This window comes from Phoca vitulina, unplaced genomic scaffold, assembly GCF_004348235.1.
Source record: "Phoca vitulina isolate PV1807 unplaced genomic scaffold, GSC_HSeal_1.0 scaffold118, whole genome shotgun sequence".
NCBI lineage: Eukaryota > Metazoa > Chordata > Mammalia > Carnivora > Phocidae > Phoca > Phoca vitulina.
In genome coordinates, this window is record NW_022589821.1 from 393,209 (window position 1) to 420,621 (window position 27,413).

Below are 27,413 nucleotides of genomic sequence, written 5' to 3' on the forward strand. Positions count from 1 at the left end.
TCTTGGTGATCTTGGGTTAAGCAATAGATTCTTAGATAGGACACCTAAAGCATAAGCAACTGAGGAAGAAATAGAAACATTGGGATTAATCAAAATTAAACATTCTCGTGTATCAAAGAGCACTATATAGATCGTAACATACAACTGACAGGAAGAACATCTGCAATCACGTGTCTGATTAGAAACTTGCATCCAGGGGCGCCTGGGTGGCTCAGTCGTTAAGCGTCTGCCTTCGGCTCAGGTCATGATCCCAGGGTCCTGGGATTGAGCCCCGCATCGGGCTCCCTGCTCCGCGGGAAGCCTGCTTCTCCCTCTCTCACTCCCCCTGCTGGTGTTCCCTCTCTCGCTGTGTCTCTCTCTGTCAAATAAATAAATAAAATCTTTAAAAAAAAAAAAAGAAACTTGCATCCAAAATGTACAAAGCACTCTCACAAGTCAGTGATGAAAAGACAAATAAACCAGGTTAAACACGGACAAAGGATTGAAGAGACATTTCTCCGAAGAAGACATACAAATGGTCAACAAGCACAGGAAGAGATGCTTAGTTATTAAGAAAATGCAAATCGGGGGCGCCTGGGTGGCTCAGTTGGTTAAGCGTCTGCCTTCGGCTCAGGTCATGATCCCAGGGTCCTGGGATCGAGCCCCACATCGGGCTCCCTGCTCAGCGGGAGGCCTGCTTCTCCCTCTCCCTCTGCCTGCCGCTCCCCCTGCTCATGCTCTCTCTCTCTGTCTCTGTCTGTCAAATAAATAAATAAATAAATAAAACCTTTAAAAATTAAAAAAAAAAAAAAAGAAGATGCAAATCAGCCATGGGATCCCACTTCGTACTCAGTAGATGGCTATAATGAGAAGACAGACAACACAGGTTCTGGTGAGAAGTGGAGAAACCGAACCCTGCAGGCCGCGGAAACGCCAAACAGCGCGGCTGCCGAGGGAAACGGGCGGAGGAGAGTTATCATAGGACCGCGAGGCCACGTCTCGGGGCACCCTCGCGCCCACGCTCGCACACCCTGGTCAGGGCAACACCGGGCATGAGAGCCAGGGAACGGGAACGACACAAATGCCCATGAAGTGACGAACGGATAAGCGCACTGTGGCGTACCCACCCCGTGGGTTCCACCGTGAAAAGGCCCGGGGTGCGGGGACAGGCCATGACATGGATGAGCCCCGAGAACACTCGCGAGGGAAGGGCAGGAAATGCCACAAGCTGATCTCACGTCTAGGAAGCTCTGGAGCAGGCGAGCGCAGAGACGGGAAGGGGGTGAGCAGTTGCCAGAGGCGGGGGCGGGGGGGACGGGCGGAGGCGCACAGGGCTGATTTTGGGGGTGATGAGCGTGCTCTGGACTTCGCGGTCCTGGCTGCACGCCCTCAGAATACACTTAAAACCGCGGAACTTTACATTTTAAGACAGTGACTCTTATGGTCTGTGAAGTGACCTCAATTTTAAAAAAGAAATGCTAAAACAATGAAAAAAGTCCCGCTGCTGTGAGCCACGCATCGCCCCTCGCTCTGATCACAGAGGTCGTCTTCTACCAGCAGCCGTGAACTGTCACCGCTAATCGTCCTCCGCAAATCGGTGACGTCTCACCCACTCACAGCCCTTGACAGGGCAGTAATGTTATAATCAGAAACTTCTCTTAACATCCTACTTCTCTGGGGCGCCTGGCCGGCTCAGTCGGTGGAGCGTAGGACTCTTGATCTCAGGGTTGTGAGTCTGAGCCCCATGTTGGGTGTAGAGATTATTAAAATAAATAAATAAAATAAAATAATGTGGCTGCTCTGTGTTTGTAAGTCGACAGCAAGCACTGTGGGGAAGGCTCCCGTAAGGGGACAAACTAGGCCACGATGGAGGACGGCAAGGCCAAGCAAGCCCCAGGAACCAGGTCTGGCAACTCGACCCCTGGAGAGGCCCCCACCCAGACACTGCAGATGCCACAGGGGCTCCTGTCCCATCTTACTGTCAAGTGACAGGTGGGACCAACCCACCAAGAAGGGAGGGGAGTCAGCCCCAGCGCCCGATCAGGTGCCAGGTGTCCCCCCCAACCCACCCCTTTGATTGACTATGAGTTCACTGATCGGGTCAAAATGAATTACTTCATGCTCTGTGCCCCAATGCCATTTTCTTCTCTCTTTGTCAGATAAAAACATGATAAGTCCATCTTTTATTATGGCAAGTTATTTACACATCTTATTGGTTATGTGGTTTGGTATCTGGGGGCAACAGGACATGCATTCAGCTCTTGGCTGAGGATTCAACCTCCAGCGCCTCACCCCCAAGACGGAGACACCGGCCACCCCCAGAGCTGTTATAGGAATTTAACAACACCACACCACCGCAGCATTTGGCCTATTTCCTGCAGGAGAGCCTGCTGGAAATGAAATGAAATAATGAAAATACAGTACGTGGCACAGAAGGAATAAGGTACAACTGGGCAGAGAAGGTTGAGTTTGACCGCTTGGTAACGGGGCACCAAGACCAGCAAACTCTTGACAAATGTTTGGCCTGCAGCCAGGGCCCCACAAAGGTTAGTTCCTCTCACCCTACATCCCACTCTGAGCTGGGGGCAAAAACTAGGTTATTTGTCTTAAGCATACTGAGCCCCAAGCACAATATTTTGCATAATGTACAAAATAAAAATGTTCAAAAAAAAGAAAAAAAAGCTAGGGGCAGATTAACTCAGTAGATGACACTTCCATTTTCCATTCTTCTGTATTTCAGATGCGCTTATTACAAATTTCAAGTTCTCAAGTTGCTCTGTAATTATTTCAGGTTCGATAGCCTGGCCTCCCCACACAGACAAGAAGATTCTGGGGGTCAAACACCACTGCTTATGCTCTACTTTCTAAGCACACAGCCAACTGATTGAACTGATTCGTTTCAAAATGAGACAGTGTGGTGTTTTGGCTGAAACGCACCCCTCCCTATGACCCGAGGCCTGGCGGTTGCACCCCGACAAGGCCCCTCCCCCCAGGTTTACATGGGACGGGGAGGAGGGACAAAGCTCGCAGGACACAGGACCTTCTGCACCCAAACCGGCCAAGCCCACGGAAGACCTCGAAGGGTTCGTCAGCCTCGCCCCCAACCAGCAACAGTGTGCAGAGTCATCATTCTAAAATACCTTTTAAAACTGGTAAAATTAAGTTACTGGCAAGTTAATAATAAGTCATATGGGGGACAAGCAAAGATAAGCGCTGTTCACAGATTGAAGAACCTCAGAGCTATCCAGCGGAAGATCGCCAACATACACTTCTCTCTTTTCCTGGATCCTAAGACGAGAAACAGCGTACAGAGGCGTAAGTTTAGGGGCTTTAGAGAGGTCAGAGCATGTGGTAAGGGACACATTTTCTTCAGTGGGAACACCCCCCAAACATTCCTCCCCTTGTGAACAGTAAATGCTTATGCCGTGCTCAACCATTTGGCAAACACCTGGCCGTGTCCTGGGAGCAACCCAGTGCTAAGCGTTGGGGCGAACACCACTGCCTTCCAGGTGGAAGGGCTGGGGCTGGGGTCAGAGCACACCAGCAATCCAGTGCCCTCAGGGACGCCTTAGTGATGTGGGCAACAAAGGCAGAAGAAAAATGATTAGATTTCCTTACGCCCTGCAGCCCACTGACGAGTCCCTGGAGCAGGCAGAGGGACCTTCCTCCGGGGACTCAGCTGCCTCGATGTTAATACTTTGCTGAGAGCAAAAGGCAACCTTAGCCTGAACTGCCCACCCCCTCAGGATCCTTTAAGTCTACTTCAAGATCTAAAAATTCCTTTGGAGGGCTCCTGGGGGGCTCAGTAGTTAAGCGACTGTGTTCAGCTCAGGTCATGATCCTGGGGTCCCAGGATCAAGTCCCCCCACATCGGGCTCCCTGCACAGTGGGGAGTCTGCTTCTCCCTCTGACCCTCCCCCCTCTCATGCTCTCTATCTCAAATAAATAAATAAAATCTTTAAAAATAAAAAAAATTCCTTTGGAAACTTCCTTTATCTCTAAACCCCCAAGATAACATGTTGACAATCATCCCCAAGCATATGACCCACCGATACACATCTGGAGGGTCTCATGACTCAGGTTTTACTAAACAGTAATAAATGACCTTCTCCCAAAACAGCTAGCCCCCCTCAAGGCCCTGGAAACCTTTTTTCCGAAATTCCTTAGAGACTGATGCTATCCCTAACCCCCTCCCAATGTGAAAGTATATAATCAGCCACTCCACATGACCCCGGTGCAGCTCTTTCTGCCCACGGGTCCTGTCCCTGTGCTTTAATAAACCACCTTTTTGCACAAAAGACATCTCAAGAATTATTCCTTGGCCGTCGGCTTCAAACCCTCACATCCTTCCTACATCGTAAGGAAGGGTTTCAGGGCCATAGGGTGTTTGGGAGCTAATGTGAAGCTGAGGAGAGAAGGAAGGGTGCGGCGCACGAGGGAGGCCGAAGATGACCCAGGCAGAGGGACGGCACCTGCAAAGGCTGGTTCGGGGAGCTGCGTGTTCCGTGTGGGCAGCGGTGAGCGAGGAGGCAGGAAGTCGGGGGAGCGCCCCGTCGAGCTCACCGTGTGTTCTGCGGGCGCTCAGGGGTTTCCACCAGGGAGGTGACATCAGCCCCTCGGGGCTTGAGGAAGACGGCTCCGGCACGGCGGAGGGTGACAGGGGAGGAAGGAGGGAGGAATACAGGAGAAGCATGGAGCCAGGAGCAGGTGCCCAGTGGCAGGGGTCTGCGCCGTGGCAGGGGCGCGGGAGCAACGCCACGGGAAACCAGCACACCGCTGACGGGGGCCCGGGCAGAAGCTGGACGGGCCCCACGTTTCAGGCCCGAACAGACACGGAGCACGGGGATCCAGGTGATACAGACTGAGGGTCCGGCACCCACCGAGCCCCAGGCTGACCCACCAGAGACCCCGGCCCCTCCAACACCGCATTCTTCCCGAGTGCTTCAGCAGAGGGTGCGAAGTCCTGGGGCTCCAGCACCCGCCGCACACAGGTCTCGGCATCCCGGGCCCCGAGCCCAGAACCCTGCATGAGCCTCTGCGCCCCTCCTCCCGCCAGACCGGGGTCCGAGCCAGGAAGCCCCCGAGTGCGCGTTCTCAGTCGCTAACAGTTACAGCACATTTAGGGCAAAGCCGGGGGTGACTCCTGAGCTCCAGCACAGTGAGGCAGGCACAGGGGAAAGGCAAGGCTGTGGGGTGGAAGAGGATTGCTTATCAACAAAAGGAAGCAACTCACATGCTGCAGTCCCTTCCAGCAGGCTCTCCTGCCAAGCTGGTGACAGGATGACAGGACGATTCGCCATCACATAACTCCTGAAGGGGTCCTGTGGCAGGCAGAGCAACAACCCCCCAAAGTGGCCAATGTCCTAATCCTCGGGACATATTAAGGTTTCCAGTCAACAGTCCAATATGGGGAGAATGGTGTTCACACCACCACGCAGTTCTCCAGACACCCAGCTTGGTGTCCTACCATTCAACTCCATTCTGGCAAGGTCTCCCCAGAGGTAGCATCAGACCCCACAGGTTAAGTGCATGATGGCCAACCCCCACCCTTCAGACACCAGTTGCAAGCCCAGCTTGTCCCCTGTGCTTCTGGCTGACCAGGTATAGATTGGAGGGTCCCACCACCCCTTCCTTGGGTTCAGTTAATTTTCTACAGCGGCTCTCGGATCACAGAGAAGCATTTTCCTTACTAGAATGCCGGTTTATTATGAAAGGCTAGAACTCAGGAATAGTCAGGTGGAAGAGATGCAGAGGGTAAATCCGCATGGGAAGGAGCACAGAGCTTCCGTGCCCTCCAGGCGCACCACTCTCCCCAAACCCCCATGCGCTCACCAGCAGGAAGCTCTCAGAACCCTGTCTTTTGGGGTTTTTATGGAGGGTTCATTACCCAGGCATGACTGATTAAGTCATTGGCCCTGGTGATGGATTCGACCTCCAGGCCCTCTCCCCTCCCTGGGGTGTGGGGGGGCCTCCAAACACAGGGTTGGGGCCCTGGCAACCAGCCTCCATCCTTAGGTTACCTGGCAGCCTTCCTGGCCACCTCATTAGCATAACCAAAGACACCTTTAGGGCTCTTATCACAGGAAATTCCATGGGTTTTATTTTTTTATTTTTTATTTTTTAAAGATTTTATTGATTTATTTGACAGAGAGAGAGACAGCGAGAGAGGGAACACAAGCAGGGGGAGCGGGAGAGGGAGAAGCAGGCTTCCCGCTGAGCAGGGAGCCCAAAGTGGGGCTCGATCCCAGGACCCTGGGATCATGACCTGAGCCAAAGGCTTAACAACTGAGCCACCCAGGCGCCCCAATTCCATGGGTTTTAGGAGCTCTGTGCCAGAAAGAGGACGAAGACCAAGTATATATTTCTTATTATAAACCACAATATCACACCATGGATATGTTTGGTCACATGACAAGCGGAAATCGAGTTGCTTATCAGCTGATAAAACAGACGATGGGGGGGCCTAGCGTAGTCGCAGGGGCCCTGGAGAGTGGGAAAGGTGTGGCTGAGAAGTGCGGTGCCGGCCCTTCCGGAAGCTGGAAAGGCAAGGACTCGGGTCTCCCCTGGAACCTCCCGACACCTCGATTTTCGCCCAGCGAGACCCGTGTCAGACTTCAGAACGACAGACGTGCTGCTTGTGTTGTTGAAACACTAAAAAGAGGAAATATGTTACTGCAGCTCTGAGCGCAGCCCGGAGACCTGGGTCGCGGGAATCCAAACACCCAGGCCAGAGGTCCCAAGGGTGTGACATACGGCACTCAAAGCACCTGCCACATTTTAGAGAGCAGCTGTGTTTCTCTGTGTGGAGTTCATGGGTGCGTTCCTATGACCTTGTGGAGGATTATTTCCCCATTTGACAGATGGAAAAGGCAAACCTCAAGGACATCACATGACTTGCTTCTGATTATAAGACACTGAGGGGGCACCTGGGTGGCTCAGTCATTAAGCGTCTGCCTTCAGCTCAGGTCATGATCCCAGGGTCCTGGGATCGAGCCCCGCATCGGGCTCCCTGCTCCACGGGAAGTCTGCTTCTCCCTCTCCCACTCCCCCCTGCTTGTGTTCCCTCTCTCGCTGTGTAGCTCTATGTCAAATAAATAAAATCTTTTAAAAAAAAAATAATAAAAAATAAAAGAGACTGAGGTAACAGGTCTGTGACTCTAAATACTTGGTTCTTTTCCTACAGAGAAGAAGGCTGTCAAAGTCATTTTAAAGGGATTTTTTTTTTTATTTTAGGAGAAACATAAATTAAAACATTAAATTTTGAAAGAAAGTGGTAATTCCTCTAAATCGTTCCCAGCTGTGGGAGGAAGTGAGTGCTTAGCGGCAACCACACGGAAACAGAGCTACAAGTCATTAAGGTGATCGGAAGACGCGGGTATGGATGAATAGAGAGGTTCACGGGCAGAATCGGGGCTGCAGCATGAGGACCAATTTCCTAGTAACCCCTGGAAAATCTGTGGGCTGGAACAGGGCTGGCACCCACATTCCCAAGCAAAGGCCCACCCTAAGTCTTTCAAAGATGCCTTTAAGGGTCTGCTGGGGCTTCACTAAGCTGTGAATACTCACAGTCTCATTTAATCCTCATGGAAACCCTAAGAGCCAGGCAATGCTACTCACAGTGCAGGTGAAGCCTTGGAGCTCAGAGATGAAGACCTGGCACTGTGTCCAAGGTCATGCCATCTCTGCTCAGTCACGGACAAGCCTGTGTTTGAATCTAGACCATAGAACCTCAAAGTCATGAGCTTCCATTCTGGAGTAGTATCCTATACTATACAAAGAACTCATGTAACTCAACAACAAGAAGACAATAAAGCATTTAAAAAGTGGGCAAATGGGGCGCCTGGGTGGTGCAGTAAGTTAAGCGCCCAACTCTTGGTTGGTTTTGGCTCAGGTCGTGATCTCAGGGTCGTGGGAGCCCCAGGTGGGGACCTCAGTTCATTGTCCGGTCCGCTTAAGACTGTCTCCCTCTGGGGCACCCAGGTGGCTCAGGCCGTTAAGCGTCTGCCTTGGGCTCAAGTCATGATCCCAGGGTCCTGGGATCGAGTCGGGCTCCCTCCTCAGCGGAGAGTCTGCTTCTCCCTCTCCCTCTACCCCTCCCCCCCATTGGTGCTGTCTCTCAAATAAATAAATGAAATCTTAAAAAATTAAATTAAATTTAAAAAAAAAGACTGTCTCCCTCTCCCTGTGCCCCTCCCCCCTCCTGCGCACGTGCACACTCTCAAATAAATCCTTAAAAAAATTAATTAATTAAAAAAATTTTTAAAAAGTGGGCAATCTGATAGACATTTCTCCAAAGATACACAAATAGCCAAAAAAACACATGAAGACCCTCAACCTCTTCAGCCATCAGGAAATGCAAGTCAAGGCCATAAGGATACCAGTCAAACCGCTCAGAGGGCTGTAACTAAAGAAACAGGCAATAGTAAGTGTCCAGAATACAGAGAAATGGAAACCTTCACATTGCTGGTAGGAATGTAAATGTTGCAGCCCCTTTAACAGTTTGGGAGTTTCTCAAAAAGTTAAACAAAGAATTCCATATGACCCAGCAATTCCACTCCTAGTTGTCTACTCAAGATAAATTAAAACCTATGTCCACACAAAGACTTGTTCACAAATGTTCACAACAACACTGCTCATAAGAGCCAAAAGTGGAAACAACCCCAATGTTCATCAGCTGATGGATGAATGGATAAATCAGATATTGTATATACACACAAGGCAGCATCATCTGGTAACATAGAACTGATAAATGCTACAACGTGGATGAATGTCAAAAACATGATGCTGGGGCGCCTGGGTGGCTCAGTCAGTTAAGCATCTGACTTCAGCTCAGGTCATGATCCCGGGGTCCTGGGATCCAGCCCTGGGTGGGGCTCCCTGCTCCAAGGGGAGTCTGCCTCTCCCCTCTGCTCTGTGCTGTCATTTTCTCTCTCTCTCAAATGAACAAAATCTTAAAAACAAACAAACAAACATGATGCTAAGGAAAAGAAGCCAGACACAAAAGGCCACAGACCCAATGGTTCACTTATATGAAAAGTCTAGAACAGACAAAGTTGTAGAGACAGAAAGTAGATTAGGCTGCACGTGACGGGGTAATTGTTAATGAGCACAAGGTTTCCTTTTGGGGTGGTGGAAATGTTCCAGAATTAGATTGTAATGGCTGAATCGTAAGTATACTAAATACCTTTGAACTGTACACTTAAAAAAGGTGAATTTTATGGTGCGTAAATTATATCTCAAAGCTCTTCTAAGAAAAAGTCAAGATACATTTCCAAGAACGGCTGTGAGCAAGCTTTCTTTTGCCACCCCATCTCACAGAGCACAGCTCACACAGATGAAGCTGACGGGTGGCCAGGCTCGACCCGTCCCCAAGGCTCATGTGTGAGGATTTAGGACTTAGTACGTGAGCCTCCGCAGCGCGTTTAGATTTTTTAAGCTAAAAAAATCTGTAATGGCTTCGCAACGGGAGGGGCGTTGCAGCGGCCTCTTTCAAGGTAAAGTGCCCCCAGTTCTGCAGAGGTTAAGTCTCTGCTGTCCACTCCCACCCACCATCCCCACCAAAACTTTTGCAGACGCACCGACGCGAGCAAGCGACTGCCCCGGGGATAACCGCGCGCCCTGCCACCCCGGAGTGGAAATGGGGGTGCGGCTCCCCAGCGGCCTCCCAGCGCCCCGGTCTCGCCACCCCGCGCCCCGCAGCCTGGGGACCGGAACCGCCGCGCCGTACCTGCCCCGGGCCAGGCGAGGCCACCAGCCGCCCGCACGCCGAGCCCCCGCGCCCGGGCTGTGCGCTCCGCCTCCTCGAGGCCTGCGGGCGGGCGGGCGGGGCCGGAAGGGAGGGGGGCGGCACGGGCGCCGGGAGCGCCCCCTCTCCGGAGCCCCCACCCGCGGTCCGCCTGTCCGCGGCGAGCGCAGTGCGCGGACGCGGCGCGCCAGGCTCGTGGCGAAGCACAGGGGCGCTCGGCGACGCTGCGGGAGTCTGCGCGACCGCGGGGACCCCGGGTCGGCACGTGCAGCGGCGGCTCGTCTCCGCCCCCCACCCCCACCCCCGCGCCCCGGGCGGAGGCGCCGACCCCGGCGGATCTGGGCGGGAGGCGCCAGCCGCGAGGGAGGGGCGCGCCCAGGGTGGGCGGCCCGCCGTCGGTCCCCGGTCCGTCGCGGCGCCGTCCCGTGTCTCCCCGGCGAGGGTGGGCAGGGCTGTCCGGCTTCGGGGGGAAGAGCAGGGACGCCCCGCGCCCGCCGCCCCGCAGAGCCCGCCCCGGGCCCCACCCCGCCGGGCTGCGCGCCGGCCGGCCGGGGACGCGAAGCAGCCCCGGGGAATGAGGCGGCCGCGGCCCCTGGCGCCCCTCCGCGTGTGCGCCGCGCCCCTCGCCCGCCTGCCCCGCGGCCCCCCCCCATGGCGGCCCGGTGGTTCAAGGAGTTCCCGCTGAACCTGAAGACGGCGTCCGAGCGCGCCCGGCCCGGTGGCGGCGGCGGCCGACTGCGCAAGAACTCGGAGGCGGGCGGCGCCGGGCCGGCCCCGGGCAAGGGCCGCAAGAACTCGGCGGCCGAGCTGGGGAGCGGCAGGGCCGGCGTCGGCGCCCCCAGGGACAGCCGGCCGCCCCGGGACAGCCTGCAGGGCCTGATCCAGGCCGCCGCGGGCAAGGGCCGCAAGAACTCGCGGGCCGCCGAGGACGAGCCGCACCGGGGCGTGGCCAGGAGCGCGGGCTGCCGCACCTACATCAGCAGGCTCATCAAGGTGGACACTCAGGAGAAGAACGGCAAGACCAGCTCCAGCACCAGCAGCACGAGCAGCTCCTCGTCGTCGTCCTCCGCGTCCTCCTCCCCTGCCTCGCTGGGCCCCGAACCGGACAAGGGCAAGACGGTGAAGCAGCCAGACACGGTAAGAATGCAGCCTCCCCGGGGCCGCCTGTCCCCAGCGGGACGGAGAGGGGAGCATAGTGCACCTGCTCAGCCCTGGGCTGCTTTATGCGTCAGGGAAGGTGAGGGTGTGCGTCCCTCCAACGTCTGGTGACAATTAAGGGACCATTTCACGTCGTTACATTTGTTTTTTGTTTTTGTTTTTGTTTTTTTCATCTTGAAAAATCCTCATTCTAAGGATGGGGAACTTTTTGGAAAGGTACTATGCATTTAATTTTGTTAGCCGTTTAGAAGAGTAATTGAATGAGTCATTCCTGCTTTGTTAAATTTGACCTCCTTATAAATGCGGTTTATTTTAATTTTGAAATCCAGGGGGATTGCCAAGCCAGATCTGTGTATACATTTACGCTTCTTGAGCAGAAGGAAAAGTATGGATTTCAGAGCCTCAGGGACCGGGTGGGACCCAGCCCGGGACCCAGCCCCTCCTCTGCTAGGGTGGGAGTTCAAGCACCACTGCCCGGGCAGGTGCCCCCTCACGGCTGTCCCAGCCCCTCCAATCCGTGAACGTCTGTTGAGCAGTAGCCCAAGGAGAAGCCGTGCAGGGCTCCAAGGGCTGCAGAGGGTACGGAATGGGACAAGGAAGTGCCCTTGAGGAAATCACAGATCAGGAGAGAAGGTGTTTCCTGCCTCTTACACCCCAGAGGTTTTCTGGGTGCCGTCCAGTGCGAGGCAGTTAAGAAAAGGAGTGTGACCTGTGAGGAGACCCACTCCATCCTTACAGAGATAAGCTGGGTTTTGTTCGCTTGGTTTATTTTATTTTATTTTGTTTTTTAAAGATTTTATTTATTTGACAGAGAGAGACACAGCGAGAGAGGGAACACAAGCAGGGGGAGTGGGAGAGGGAGAAGCAGGCCTCCCGCGGAGCAGGGAACCCGATGCGGGGCTCGATCCCAGGACCCTGGGACCATGACCTGAGCCGAAGGCAGACGCTTAACCACTGAGCCAACCAGGCGCCCCTGATAGCTTGTTTTTTAAACTCGCTCTTCTGGGTGAAAAAAGGGAGAGAAGAGCTCAGACGGAGCTTCCAGACCCCAGCCCAGGCTGTCACCTCCTGTTGTGGGAACTTCAGCTTTCTCTTGCTCAGACTCCAAACACACTGCCTCCCTGCGTGTAGTCAGGAGCCCGCAGCACCTACCCTATGTGTCTGCACTGGGCCCTTCTGTTCATCCTCCATTCGTTCTTCCCACAAATACTGACAGGGGGCCTGTGCTGTGCCGGCCCCGGGGTGGGGGGAGGTGGAGAGATGAGCAAGGACCCAGCTCGCCCAGAATTAGCCCGTAGTCTCCCTGACTGACTCCATCTAAGCAGATCTAAGCACCTCGCAGCCAAGGGCTGAGTGCTGCGCCCCTCGTTCCTCTCTGTCCCGGCACACGTGGGGGGCACTCATTGGTAGCCCCTGGGGGGGCACACGTCGGGGGCAGTGAGAAGAATGGAGCTGGGGGTGCTCTGCAGTGGCCTCTCTTCTGGATGTCCGCCATTTCTTAGGCCGTCTCCTCCCAGGCAGGCTCCCCCCCCGCCCATGTCTCCCTGTTCATCTGAATTTTCCCTGCCGGCTTGGCTGATGCTTCTCTGCTTCTCCGGGAACCCTTTGGAGAGCGTAGTCAGACCGTAGCAGGACCTGGGGCTTCCTCCCGTAATTCTGATTAACATTCTCTGCCCTTTGGTTCTTACTCCTGTCTTCCTCTTCAGCTGGAGTACTGAGTTTATACTATCCCCGCTGTTTATTGTCGTGTCACACTGCTCTTGGGCAAGTATGTGCTTTTTTGTCCCCATACAGTTCCCACAAAACTGTTCCCCGCTGAGAAGAGCCTGTCAAGCTCAGCTCCCGAACCAGCATTGTCACCAGCAGCTGCAGAGTAGAACCGATCACACACACCACCTTTCCGGGCACCTTTCTATTCTTGGAAGATTCGATGCTTTCTGCCGCAAATACCAACCAAAACTCTGACTGTAGCCTGGGAGGATCTGTCTGCCTGTGAATTATGGGACCTAGAACTCCCTCAGTGCTGTTTAGTGCTGTTTCTTAGACTTCTTATGAAGTTCCCTTTGGAGGGGTTGCAGATCCCTTGAGGACCAGAGCAGCTTTGGTCTTAGGTTGATTCCCTCACGGTGTCTCCCCAGTGCTGGTGGGCGCTCAGTAGGCACTGGGGGACCAGCTGACTTGGGTCTATATTGCCCACCAGGTTGGCATTAAAAAGACCAACATTCCAGGGAAGGTGCTAGACCTGTTCATTTCATTTGCTCTACAGTGACCGCCATCCTCCACTCCCCACCACCCACCCCTGCCACACTGCCCCCCGCAAATGCATTACTGCTTGGGGAGAGAGCAGGCATGGAGAGATGCTGGGGGGTGAACAGCACTCTGGGTGAATCGTTGCCAGTCAGTTAGACCACCAAGATAAATCAGATGTTTGTCCACCAGATTAACAATGGATAACGACATGATCCAGTGCGAACACCATGCAAAGGTGGCTGGAGATCTTGACTTCTTTTGAGTCTGCAGATCGTTAGTAGCCATTTTGATACCATGGCCATCGGGTGTGTGATAACCCTGGCAGGTCTCCTCTCTGGTTCTTTTAAGGTCATCATTTTAGAAGACTATGCTGACCCTTATGATGCCAAAAGGACGAAAGGTCAAAGGGACGCAGAGAGAGCAGGAGAGAATGATGGCTACATGGAGCCCTACGACGCGCAGCAAATGATAACAGGTGTGTGACTGGGACGCCCGGGGGCGGAGTCTCACGCACTGGTGGGGACAGGTACTGACCCGTGTAAGTGGGGAAGAGCAATGACGCGGCCTAATCAGACGTTGCTGACTGGAAGAAACAGAAATCAGGCCCAAGAGTAAGGTCAAAATCTCTAGTGACCTTCCTTTCTGGTTTTGTATCCTTCGGTGTTAGAATTTGCACGGTCTTTAAAGTTTTCCTAATTCTGTGCAAAACGACACTTGCGAGTTTGCAGACCTGCTTTAGAATGTGACCTTCAGGGTGGAGATTGTTTATATGCATTTCTTGGCTGCTTTGAAATCTCTTACGTCCGTAATAGGGGTTGTGAATCTCTGCCAAGGGATTTCATGTTGTTAGAAGATGCGCACGTGACATGATGCTCTGTGTTACGGTGGAAAACTGACTTCTCGACGAGCTAGCCCTACGGTACTGGAGCGAGAGAATTAGTGACTAATCCCTGGTGTGAGCCAAGCCACGCCACGCAGACCTCCTAAAACCAAAGTCAACTGATCTTGTGACCTTTCAAGTTGGAACAGTTCTAGCTTCAGCAAAGCAATCACCCTCTCATTGTTAGTATCAAACTTTTCCCTTTTATCCATAATTCTCTTAAGTTCGTGTAAATGATACTTCAAAATAACATGAACTAAGTTTTTTAGATTTATTTGTGAAATTTGGAGTAAATAGTTTGTTCACCCAATTTTTTTAAATGTTCTTTAATCCATAATGAAAAAATGCATTTCTGAGCGCTGACCCATGGCACCCTTGTCTGAGCGTTTCATGCCTGGGGAAGGCCTCACTGGCCACACGTTCCAGACTGTCTCCCCTGTTTGGAAACAGACTGAAAAACTCTCAGGCGCAGGACCCGCAGGCTGGTCTCAGAGGAGGTGAGCACAGGGGACTCGGCATCCTGGAAGGGTCAGGACAGGCTTCAGAATGAAAATGAGCTATCGCAGGAAAGGGGCGCCGTGTCCTGCTTCCCTGCTTCCAGAGATAAGGCCGCGCACGGGGGAGGGCGTACCCTGGCCAGGCCATGACCCTGAAGGTCACTGGACTGTGACCTCTGATGAAATCTGTGAATGAAAGGAAGTGAAAATGAACTTAGTCAGAACTTTAAAAAAATATCAGAGGCTTGAAAGGAGTAGGGGAAAAGATTTACTTTTACGTAAAATTGAGGGAAAAGATATTCTTTAAAAAAAAGATATTCTTTAAAAAAAAAGATAATTTTGACTTATGTTTCTTTTGTCCTTTGGTTTTTATTCTTCTCTTTCTCGTTAACCAGAATAAGTAATTTATCTACGCTGTCCCAGCTGTTTATTTGTGGGGCCACATTGATAATAGGGAAAAAATTCCCTGCTTCCCCCCCACCCCCAACATAATCCCCATAAGACTCTGTGTGCTCGTGGACTCCAGTCCTCTCCCCTCGGTATAAAATCAGAGAGATTCTGACTTGCCTGTGCTCGTAGACTTTTTAAGAAACAGCAGAAAGTAGAACCAAGATCTCCCCACTCCAGATTGGGTGGACACATTTGAAACGATGGATGCAAAAGCACTTTATATAAGGCATCTTTCCACCCAGACCTACCAAGAAAAGTCAGAATTGTCCAACATGAAATAAATGTAATGATAATGGTTTTAATATTGGAGCATTTATTAAGTGCCAGTCTCCGTTTACAGTTTATGTGAATACATTTGCTTAGGAATATAAGATTAATGTATTCAATTGGAGAATAAATTCAAACTTATTAAACATTTAAGTTACTAACTTTTAAAAAATTGCCAGCTTATTTTGTCTTAAGAAAGTCCATGAATTTTAAAGTCTCTTAAAACCTATATCAAAAAGCACCTTCTCGATCAGTGCGGAGAATACACCTCTAGCTCTCCCCGCGCGCCCACAGCTGGACAGAATAACAGGAAGTGAGTTGATCGGAAGCTGGAAATAAAAGATTTGCTGCTGGGGTTTTTTTGTTTTGTTTTTGTTTTTTTTAAACCTTCTACATTTTTTTGTTCAGTTTGTTCCTTGTATGCTTGGTGGTCATGTCCCATTTAAGAAATGTTTATTTCTTGAGAACGTTAGGGATTTTTCTTTAGTTTTGGCATTTTTCAGGAGATGGAGAGGTGCTAGTAAACACCAGCCCCTGGCCGGCCTCGCTGGTCCCCGCACGGTGAGGGGAGCCACCTGATCCAACACTGTTCGCGATGTTCTTTTATAACATCCAGCAAATGCTTCTTAGGCGTTTATTTACCATGTAGCGGGCCCTGTGCTGGGCTCTGGGCATCCAGGAAACAAGACCCCCGTGACCCATGTCCTCAGGGACCGACCTTACAACCCAGGAGGCAAACAGACCTAACAGCAACAAACAAGAAAACATGTCCTTGAAAAGTGCAGCGAGTGCTGTGAAGTCAGGGTAAGAGTCACCGTCTGCGTGAGGAGCAGAGGAAGAAACAGAAAAGGCATTTATGACTCTCCCATGGCCCAATCACTGTGGGACCCAGGCTCCCTGGATCCCCCCCAAACTTTGCTCTTAACTTTGAAAGCTAAGAATTTATAAGTTTATAAATAAATTCTCCCTTAGATTTACCCAAAGGATGGTTCATAAAAAGATAGGATTATGAATACAAGGCAGTATTAGTGTAAACCTCTCTGTTCTGCTAAAGGAGCAGGAACATTTTAGCTAAGCCATTAGCAGAAACAGTCTCCCTAACTTAGCATCAGGAACTCCACAGGAAGGGTCTTCAGCGGTCCCGAGACCACGTCACTCAGTAGGAAAGCTGCTTCCAAAGCTGGCATCCCGTAAGTCGGCGCCAGGCTTACCAGCCACCTGCCTAGACCCTGCAGGCCTGTGCAGGGTGTTAGAAGTGCCTGGCCCGCAGTGAGGGCACGGAGTTTGGACCCGTTCCACGCCGTGTCCGCATGGACGGGAGAGGCACCGGGTCCTTCCGCGTCCGCTTTTACTCGCCGTATCCTGTCTCAGGTGGTTTTCAGTTTTATTTTTGCCTACAAATGATTTTGTTGGCTTGTTCAAATAGTCAAATCTAAGGGAGAACCTCAATGTTGGGGTGTCCATTTAAAAAATCCACTATGGAAAAAAATATAGAAGACTTTTTGATTTATCTAATGTGTCTATACTTTCCTTGTAAAACTTAAATTTCAGGGCTCCTGAATTATATCTGCTTTTGTTCAGATATTTAGATTTATTTGATAAGAAAATATTCAAGTCATTTTATTTATTTTTCAGAGAGAGCTGGGGGAGGGGCAGAGGGAGAGAGAATCTCAAGCAGACTCCCCGCTGAGCTTGGAGCCAGACACGGGGCTCGATCTCGCGACCCTGAGACCACCTGAGCCAAGATCACCACCTGAGCCAAAAATCAGGAGTCGGATGCTTAACCGACAGAGCCACCCAGGCGCCCCTGTTTGTCATTTTAAATCAAAAGCGAGAGTAGGAATAAAAGATGTGAGTAGAAACAGCCCTTTTCTGATTCTGAGGGAAGAACAGCCTGCGAGTCTGCAAGTTGATCGTTTAGCAAGTGTTGTGAGATGGATGGGAAAGGTGCTCGCAGAAACACAGTTCGCCTTCTGCGTGAACTCTGGGGCGTCGAGGCAGGAAGCGGCTCCCCTGACCGCACACGGCCTCGGTTTGTTCACCTGTGAAAATGGGATCACGCGCTCCTCACTGCGTTACGCGGCTTCACGGAGACGCTGGGGTAACACGCCTAGTGCACGCGTGTCCCATGCATGTCGCCATTATTTAGACAGGCCAGAGAGAATCGTGTTTTCAGGGAGAAGTCCGGACGAGCGTGGAGGAACCGCGATCGCCGACCCGGCCGGCTGGGTGAAGGACGGGCCCGGCTCGGTGGGCTGGGGGCCGCCTGGGCCTGCGGGTGCTGTTTATCTGCCGCCGCCGCGTTCTGTTGTCGCCGCGGTAAATGGCCTCTATCGGCAGAGCTGGGGCGTAGCTTCCTCCGGCCGTTTCCTCCTCCTCGGCCCGTTTCCTCCCGCAGCCAGGCCTGCACGTCAGGGGCTGTTCTCCCCCAGGAAGGCCGGCCCGCGGCTCCGCGGTTGTTTCTGTCTCTGTGGCGCCGCAGGCTGGGGGCAGCCAGGTGCTGGGGGGGCTGCTGCCTCGAAGGGGCGGCGGCCCGCGCTCAAGCCCTGGCTTCCCCTAATTGAACGTTGTTGTCAAGGTGACGCTGCTCTGCAGATCCCGCCAACCCCAGGGCCGTCCTGGGAGGAGTGCTGCTGGCCGCGCGCCCCCCGGGCCTCCCCCGGGCCTCCCCCGGGTCTCCCCCGAGCACCGCCGCGGGCGCACAGCCGTCCCAAGCACCGGGAGGGCAGGCCCTCGCCTCACACGAACACACGTGTGGGGAGAATGTCGTACATCATTCCAACACACACGTTATTTCCTTGTGGGCAGGACTCCTGCGTCTTAAGGTTGGAATCCGCTCTCGGTTTCCATCAGCTGGGACGGAGTTGAGGCGAGGACCGTGGGAAAGGGGACCCCCGCCTGCGCCAGGCCGTCCAAACCGTTTTGATCAGAAACGTACAGTTTCTGAGTTCACCCTTTGAATTCCTTTGTGTTTTCTCTTTCCTTTTTCTTAGCGCTACACAAACGTTCTTGTTAAGAGATTCCAGCGCTATCTTACTGACCAGGAGCAGAGTGTGTTTCTCGTTCCCCATAACTTTGTCTAGAATGATGTAAAGGAGGCGTAGGACTGAAAGTCGAGAGGCGTGGACAGACAGGCAGCCTCCTGCCCCAGCACCCTGCGGGGCCTCACACAGCCCCAGGCACCGTCCTGGCCTGGGGGCGGGAGCTCCCACACCTCGATGCGGGGGGTTCAGACCCAGGGAGAACCCTTCTCCTTGCCCCGGAGCTAGCAAAGACAGGATGGCTGTGGAGGGCTGGAGGAGCTCAGACGGGGGCCCCGGGGACCAGGGACCGTGCAAGTGCTTCTCAGGCTTTGCTTCCCATGAGAACCCCGTGCCCCAGACCAGCTAAATAGAGGGGCCGGGCATCGGGTGCAGGGTTGGAGCCGGCTGCGGTCAGGGCCCCATCCAGGGTTAGAACCTAATACTGAAACCGGGGTCACCCTTTGAATTTAGTGTCCTGATTTTCCCACTTTCCCTTGAATGTTTCATCTGTTGCCCCCTCCTCGTGACAGGAGTCAGTAACTCCTCCCGAGTGTCACTGACGTTTTAAGTTACCGGCACTGTGCTCTTCCCACCCTCCCCTGCTCACCTGGACACCCCTCCGCCCGCCCCGAGCTGAAGCCACCCCGCTCCGCCTTCGACCCTCTCCTTTTCTCTGCTGGTTGCTTTCAATTTCACAGACTAACAGCCTGCATTTATTTGTGGGTAGCTCTGTGGTGTGTACCCGTGACCTTCATCTCTCTGAGCCCCACATCCGCACGGCTGGGGGCTCCTCCCTCCCTCCCCCACCGGCCGCCCAGTCAGTCCTTAGCACGACTGTGTATCCCCCGAAGGTAAGACATGATGGTCCCCGCCCGGCAGTCTCCACCGCTCCGGAGATGCAGACACATCCGTAGTCTGTGCCCCGGGAGCAGGGCAGGCCCAGAGCGGCGGGCCGTGGGGCCGTGGCAGGGGGGTGGGCCGGAGAGGGGAGGAGACGCGGGCGGGGTCCCCAGGGCACAGGGCGTGACAGCAAGTGCAGAGAACGTCAGCAGTTCCATCTGGGTGGAGTCAAGAAGTGGGTTTTGAGGGGGGATGTGGCCGGGTGGTGTGAAGAGAAGAAATTGGAGGAGGAAGGTGGTCTGGTCACGGCCGGCGTCCCAGGCCGTGCGAGCCGCCCGCGCTGTGTAAGGAGACCATGGAGAGCTCGCGGGCTGAGTGGTGCCCTGAGGTGCTGGTGCTTAGAAGGTTCTTGACAGTGTCGCGGGGGGAACTGAAGGCTTCCCGTGGGGCATTGAGAAGAACCACAGCACGCCCCCCGCCAAGGCCTCTGGACCGCGAGCTGGTCGTCCCCGCGCTCCCGTCCTTCCCGCTGTGGCTGCTGGTTGGGTTTTGCATCCTTAACTTCCAGTGACACGCAGATGTAATCGATGTGACCTGTTGAGGAGCACACGACGTAGCACATGCGGACGGTGCAAACTGTGTACCCTTCCTTTCACGTGTGTGCGTTTGGAGCCCGGCGTGCCCGCTCTCCAGCCTCCCACCCCGTCATCCCTCCTGGCCTGTGTCCTTTGAACTCACCCCTCACTTCCCCCTCATGGGAACCAGCCCTCTGTGGTCCCCCCTCCGTATCTGCACTCACGCAGCTTCCTCCCCTGGAAGTGACCTTCTCTATCAGAGTGAACCCATCTTCCATTTCTCTTCCACTTGGAGTCCGTCCAAGTGCAGCCCTGGAGAGTCCAGCTTCCTGCTCTTACATCCAGCCTCTGCCACGTTTGGGTGAGGACGGCTTCCTTCGGCTTCGTGCCTCAGCCTTCCCTTCTGTAAAATTAGGGAAATAATGGTGCCGCCTTGTAGGGCAGTTGTGAAGATCGCGGGGTGCACCATCGAGGGTGTTCACTGTTGTCGTTATGCCCGCAGGATCATTTGTGAGTGTGTCTGGCTTCCTCTGTTTGGAAACTGCCGGGGAGTCCAGAACTCTGTCCGGCGTCCGGATCTCTCCCCTCCGTGTGGGCCGGTGCTGGGGAGACAGTGAGCCGTCCGTCGACGCCTGTGAGCGGACGGGGTCTCAGCCTTCCCACAAGGTGTAGAAACTGCAGGTGAACCACACTCCAGGCAGAGGAGGGGCCTGAGACCGGGGAGCAGGTTGCCGGCGGCCACGTGGCTTCCCACCAAGTGTGGAACGTGTCCTCGGGTGCTCGCTGCTCGCCGGGCCCGCGGGCAAACCGGCATCCGTGCGGCGCCCCTTCGGCCAGACGGCAGGAGGCCGCCCCGGTTTGTCCGGCGCTTCCGTGGCACGTTTCTGTCAGGCTTCTGTCTCTGGTGTGTCTTTCAGAAATCCGACGCCGAGGCTCTAAGGATCCGCTGGTGAAGGCTCTTCAGCTGCTCGACAGCCCGTGTGAGCCGGGCGAGAACAGCACGAAGACGGAGGCTGCGGCCAAGAGACGCAGCTCCAGGGACCTCCTGGGGAAGCCCCCCCAGCTGTACGACACGCCCTACGAGCCTGGGGACGGGGCCCCCGACCGGAGGGCGCGGCTGCCCGCGGAGGACGAGCGGCCGGCGGCCGAGTACGAGCAGCCGTGGGAGTGGAAGAAGGAGCAGATAGCTCGGGCGCTGTCGGGTGAGGACCCCGTGTGCGTGGAGCCCAGGCCGAGGCCCCGAGATTGCACCGCTCAGAAATCCCGGTCTGGTCGCTGCCGTGCCTCCCAGCCACTCCAGAGATCAGACTGGGATCAGCTTTCACTAACCCGACTCAGTGCTACTCCTCAACCGTTTGAAATTCCTACCTAACCGATGGCGGTTTGGGGTCCAGTGCATCATAGACGGAGGTGTCTGGGGGGCCTGGTGAGGCGCCCTTTGTTGGCTTGTGTCAGTAGCCCTCCCCCAGGAACCCGTCCCTAAGTGTGCGTGTGTAGAGTAACAGGAGGGGCAGTGGGTGGGAAAGGTGTTCCTGCTTCCGCTTCTCCCAGGACACAGTTTTCCTGCCTGGCTGACCGCAGAACCTTCTTCTCCTTCGACTTAAAAAAGCCAGGGATGTGTTTTCCCTCCACCCGTAAAGCCGGGCTGGTGATGAGCAGTGCAGTCCACGTCAAGGGTGGGTGCAGAGGGTGAGCTGCGTGACAGCGGACATTTGAGTCCGTTTTGGTTTGGCGCAGTCCTGTTTTCCACAGCCCTCTGTCGGCACCTGCTCTCCGGACGCCGAGCCGCGTGTGGCTCTGGAACGTCTGTTCGTCCAGCCCAGATGCCGTAGCGTCTGCCGCTCAGTAGCTTCTGTTTCCACGTGCATGTTGTTTTATTATTTCATAGTAAAAACTGCTTGTTTGGTTTCATAGAATGAAAACGCACTTGCGTCTTTTATTCTAAATACACCAAAACTCAAAGTGTTTACAAGTGCACGGTAAATGTGCCCTCGAGACCCCCCTCACCTTCTGAAACTATTGGACAGGAGAGTGTCTCCCTGGACAGTGGCCGTCGGGGACCCTCGAGGTGCGACCCGCAGCCGGGTGTTTGCAGGCGCTTTAGCCATCGGGAAGGGGGCAAGGAGGCTTTTGTGTGAAGCACACACGGGTTGCCCGTGGGCTCTGTGTTAGACGAGCCTTCTTTCCAGTTCAGTTTGAAGGCTCTGACCGGCCTTCCCTCAAGGAGGACGCGGTGAAGCAGCACCAACGGCCGAGGAGCCGGACGCAGAAGATCCCGAAGCCGGCCGTCTCGGACCACAGCGAGGGGGAGAAGGTGGACCCGGCCCTGCCACTGGGGAAGCAGCCGTGAGTCTCGTCCTCATCCCCGCGGAACGAACAACGGCTGGGAGCCTGCTGGTGGGGGGAGGGGGGCTCGCCCATTTCACGTGATTATTTTTGTTCCTGAATTCTCATCTGGCTGGGGCTGATTAATGAAGGCCTATTTTCAAAGCCCATTGCATTTGTGCAGAATAGAAAGTGCACTGCATCCCAAGAGCCTGATGTTACATTTCATTCTCCTGTAGCGACTGGCCCTAGCCCTGTTCACTCCCTCTCTATGACTGATGGATTTCGTGATCCCGGATTACCCAAATCCGTATCTCGTCTCTTCTGAGCGTGAAGCAGGATCTAGATCAGGCTACTGACCCTCCAACAGAAGTGCATTAAAGAGAATGCGTTTTGGAGTGAGGCCCCGTCTGATCTGTGCTTTGATGTGGGTGCCCCCCCCCTTTACAGTTGGTATCACGGGGCCATCACCCGAGCGGAGGCCGAGAGCCGACTGCAGCCCTGCAGAGAAGCTGGTTATCTGGTTCGAAACAGCGAGTCGGGGAACAGCAAGTACTCTATCGCACTGAAGTGAGTACCAGAGCCGGGTGGGCTCCCCCGGGCGGCGCCGGCCCTTCTAGTCACGGGCAGAGGACTGCTCAGGAAAGATCATATCTGAAGGTGGTTCGCAGGGTACGGATTGCCAGAAAATAGGGGGCATTTGCTCGGACCACAGCATGGGAAATGCTCGGATCCGAACGCAGGGTCGGTACTAGGCAGATGCCCCCAGGTCTCCCAAGATGGTGAGGGCCTCTCTCGTCCCGAGTGACGCAGCGCGTGCCGTCCGTTGCCTGCCCTAACGTAGGCCCTCCACGAGGCCCAGCAGAGAAATAATCCCTGACAAAAAGGGGAATTTCCAGCGGGACACTTGGGTGGTCCTTTTATTCCCCAGTGTTTGGGACTTTAATAAATCAGATCCCTTGATGTCCAAATGCCACCTGCAGCTTTGACAGCAGTTTCTTCTGGGGAAGGAGGACACACTGACCTGCTGCTCCCTGCCTGACTGTACGAGAACGCTCGTGTGTGCGAGGCAGGCCTGGCGGGTTTTGTGTCATGGAAATTCTCGCTGCTCTGCGGGTTCAGCGGAGCTGTGTTGGAGGATCATTGTCAGAGCCCTAACAGCACTTCCTTCCTGAGGAAGCTGAGCCCCTGCAGCTGAAACAATCAGACTGGAGGGAAGAGAGGCTGGGGGTGTTTGAGCAACACGGCTTGGAAAGTGGGGCCGGCCACCAGACACACAATACCAGGAATAGCTGAGCCGCGTTCCTGAAAGGGGGCTCGTGGACCCGCTCTTGAGCCTCTGGTACCAGCTGTCCTTACGCACAACCAGGACCGGTCTTTCCAGTTTGAGGGTGGGAAGGGAGGAAGGAGGAAATGGGGTTTTATTATTATTATTATTATTATTATTATTATTATTATTATTAATATATTCTTTGGGGAGGAAAGAAAGAGGAAACCGTACATATGTCCTTGTCCCATGACGAGGAGGGTGAGTTTAAACCTCACCCTAGTGGTCTCATACTCGGGCATAAGCACTAGTTGGTGATTTGGGAGACAGGGGAGATTGGGCTTTGTGTGTGTGTGTGTGTGTGTGTGTGTGTGTGTGTGTGTGTGTGTCTTTTTGGTCCAGCACCTGATGACTTGTGTGTTTTAAGGACAAACAACCCAAGGATGACCCACCTTGAGCCAAGGGCCTCAAAGCCTCTGACAGCCCCCTGGAGAGCGGGGAGCCCCATTCGGGGCTCGATCCCAGGACCCTGGGATCATGACCTGAGCCGAAGGCAGACGCTCAACCACTGAGCCCCCCAGGGGCCCCCAGAGTGCCTTTCTGTTCGAGTTTGTAGCCGTTCCAGGGGTGGCTGGGAGCCTGCCTGCCGGTGACTGGCTAGCATTGCTCCTATGGGGCAGGGACCCCTGCTCACTCATTCACGTGTCCTCCTCAATCTCGTTTTGTTTCAGGACTAGTCAAGGGTGTGTCCACATCATAGTGGCCCAGACCAAAGACAACAGGTACACGCTGAATCAGACGAGCGCGGTCTTCAACAGCATCCCCGAGGTGGTACACTATTACTCCAACGAGAAGCTGCCCTTCAAGGGGGCAGAACACATGACCTTACTCTACCCCGTGCACAGCAAGGGGCACTAAGGTCCGGCCAGCAAGAGCCCTGGCCAGGCCCCTCCTCCTGAGCAGGCGTCTGCCCCCGACCGGCACTGGGGACAGGGCCGGACTGCCCCACGGTGATCAGGAGGAAGTGGGAGTCTCCATCTAGAAGGCAGAATCTTTGGCCTGACATCCATTCCGCGGCACCTGGTTACTGACCTGTTGCTTTTCTACAATAAGAAATCATACTTTACCCGCTGCCTCCACTCTCCGGAGCAGGTGTTCTGTTTGGGGGTGACTCTCAGGAAAGGTAAGTCAGGAGTCCAGGAATATTAAGGCTTTCCAAAAATGCACTAGGTATGACCTGGAATACCTGGTCTCTAAACAAACCAACAAAAATGCAATTGGCTTTCATGTGAGGCAATAAAAAATGATTGTGTGGACCAGAAGAGCGTGTATCCTGGACCCCTCCTTGGGGAAGAGGACAAAGAGTGGGAAACACGTGGATATGGATGACTTGGAGAAAGTGTCCTGGTTCAGCTCTGGAGTCCATGAAAATTCACGACTCTGACGAGAGTATTTTGTCGGTCAGCCTTCTAAGAAAGTTTATGTTTTCTCGATCTCTGTGGACTTTTTCATCATCTTTAATATAAACATGAACAGGAAGGAAGATGCCTCTGATTTAAGAATCGGCGATATAAATTAAGCATTGGCATCATTATAATTCTGAATTGTAGAATAAAATAACGATTTCATTTCTGATTTTTTAAAAATCTGAAAAATTTGCAAAGCTCAACAACTGTTTTCTTATTGGATAATTATTCAGAACTTCTGATGTCTTTGGTTTCACCTTTGAGCATTTCAGCTGTTAGGGAATGATTTTTAATTTGTGTCCCCCAATTAGATTTGCTCTGTATTTTTGGAGTAAATTTTAAATATACTTATCTCTACCCCTCGGAGCTGAGTGCCTGAACTGGGTCTCAAACCTGCAGTCTGTCTCGTGCAGAGCAGACCAGTTCTCGCTGTGCAAAACTGTCTTAAAAGACTGAGGTTTCTCCAACTACTACTGCTTCAGATATTAAATTAATATTCATAGTATCGTTATGGTTTGTTGTGAACTTCAATTGCCAATTTACTTACTGTGAAAAAAATAAATAAAACCCCATGAGAATGGCATTCTGTGAGGAGCCCCCGATGAGCGGCCTCTGTGGTCTGGGTTAGCTGGCGGCGCCCAGGACGGATCCAGATCCATAGAAGTTCACTGTTGTAGCTTCGGTTATAGACACAAAAAAGGTTGATTTGGTTAATTTTTAGGGAAGCCTATCTTTCTAGTTACTAGTTACTGTTCTGCTATTATGATTTAGAGGTTAGTAAATACTTGCTTCTCTATTCAGTTAAGGCTGTAGCCAGAGGGTTCTGTGATCTTTGATTTAAAAAATGTGAGAGGAACCTTTTCTTATTGAATCTCAACGATTTTATGAATAGAGTGTCTGTTTTTTAAATACTGATAGAGCTTTTTAAATGTGCATTGGTTCGTGGGTGACATCTTTAGTACAAGATTTTTACAAATTTTTAGCGTCTGTAGTTCCAATTCCATTCAACAAATATTTATTATCTTGCATATACAAATAATTCATTTATTAAACTTATTTTTAGTTCAACATTCTAGAAGTGAAATATTTTTTACTTAAACTTATTCTACAAAATATAGCAGTTATCCTAATCTTAATCAATGCTAAAAAGCTTTGCAAAATTTTTCTGTGCGCACTGGATGATTTTTGGCCCATGCCCAGCAACTGTGATGAATGTATCATGAAATAGCGTCTTGGAAGCAGACCCGATGCGCTCGGTCTTTACGAAGCTTCCATCATATGCTCAGTATTGTGCTTTCTCTGCACTGTTTTTCCATGGCAGTTATGTCATGTTCTTTGTGTAGCTGAAAGCGGAGATGTGGAGTTTGTATATGGTCCAGCTCCTTCACACTACAGGGGGCTGTAGGAGGAAGGAACGTAGTAGACTGGAAGGGGGCCGAGCCGCTCTTCTCTTCCTAAGGCTGTGAGCCGGCCGACAGTGGCAGAGGCTTCACCAGCCGCAGGCGCCCTGTGCTGGGAACACGGGCCAGGCAGGTGCCTCGGGGACGTCCCGAGTGGCTTCCCTGTGGGGCTCCCGGGCCAGCTCATCTGAACCCATGACACCTTTCCTCTCGGAGCTCCCAGTGCTTGGGCTTTTTGCCATTTTGTCTCAATACACAGGTACCCCTCAGCCCTGGTCCTCAGCCCTTCCTCGGTAGCCGCGTGCGTCCTGCGTCCTGCGTTGAAGGTCGGCTCTCTTTCCTTTGTTATTCATACAGACGCCCCGTCCCACCCGTGGGAGTTGATGCTCTAGTCTGTCGTGAAGCTTGAAATCTATAATTTTTTAAACTTCTACCAGGTGATTTTGATTCCCATAGTCTCCTTTCTTTTCAGTTCCCTCTGTCTCCCAGAATCTTTTCGGGTTCCTCCTGAAGAGGAACTGTCCTCTGGCAGATGTGTGCCCCCTCGCCTGGAGTGTGGTGCCCTCGAGCTCCCTGCGTCCGTGCTCCTTCTCCAGTACACCCCTTTTTAAAAAATGCTCTGCCCCGGCTCACTAGATGAATTTATTTAGTTGCTTCATTTCAGGCCTACAGGACATTTCTAGTTACTTTGTTACCATAGCAGTTTCTGTCAGGATGGATTTCAACCAGGGGAGTTGTATATTTAAATAAGCAGGAATAAGGTAGTGGAGCAGTGTTACTCTGTGTAATAAAAGAAAATGGGGCGCCTGGGTGGCTTAGTCGGTTGCGTCAGACTCTTAATTTCGGCTCAGGTCCTGATCTCAGGGTGGTGAGATCGAGCTCAGTGGGAAGTCCGCTGGAGTTCCTCCCTCCCTCTCCCTTTGCCCCTCCCCCACTCATGCTCGCTCTCTCTAAAATAAATAGTTTTTTAAAGGAAAATACGGATATGCCTGCTTTCTTTTGGGGAGAGAAGTGTCCTTTTAAGTTATCCAGAATTACTTTCTCAAGCATTTATAAAAAGAACCTTTATTCTTTGCTCAGTCGTTATTCATTTATTGGCCTCTGCCGTCGGATGGGGAGTTGGGCAGTTTTTGGGACAGGTGGGGAAATAGTCCTAATTCGTTAATTGGATTATTTCACTGCTCTTACCCTGTTAATGGCCATTGTGAGTAAATGTTCATACTTGATTCAGAAGAACTGAGCATCTGAGATATTCTTCGAACAAGGGTGGCCTTTCTGTTCCATTAAAATG

General features: G+C 53.0%; 1 protein-coding gene across 1 annotated transcript; it reads left to right on the forward strand.

Moving 5' to 3' along the window:
• Positions 1-10,375: 10,375 nt before the first annotated feature.
• SHE (Src homology 2 domain containing E) lies at positions 10,376-25,305 on the forward strand. Its single transcript, XM_032398716.1, has 6 exons — positions 10,376-10,861; positions 13,481-13,607; positions 20,582-20,866; positions 21,854-22,010; positions 22,440-22,559; positions 23,988-25,305. Exons 1-6 carry the CDS (start codon positions 10,376-10,378, stop codon positions 24,172-24,174), a joined length of 1,362 nt encoding a protein of 453 aa, XP_032254607.1. The 3' UTR covers positions 24,175-25,305.
• The last annotated feature ends 2,108 nt before the right edge of the window (positions 25,306-27,413 follow it).

What these genes read in the sequence shown, in the direction of transcription:
- SHE (XM_032398716.1), top strand. Translation starts at nt 10,376, where the DNA reads ATGGCGGCCCGGTGGTTCAAGGAGTTCCCGCTGAACCTGAAGACGGCG. An exon ending in CGGTGAAGCAGCCAGACACG is followed by an intron (nt 10,862 to 13,480) that starts GTAAGAATGCAG and finishes GGTTCTTTTAAG; the next exon opens with GTCATCATTTTAGAAGACTA. An exon ending in CGCGCAGCAAATGATAACAG is followed by an intron (nt 13,608 to 20,581) that starts GTGTGTGACTGG and finishes TGTGTCTTTCAG; the next exon opens with AAATCCGACGCCGAGGCTCT.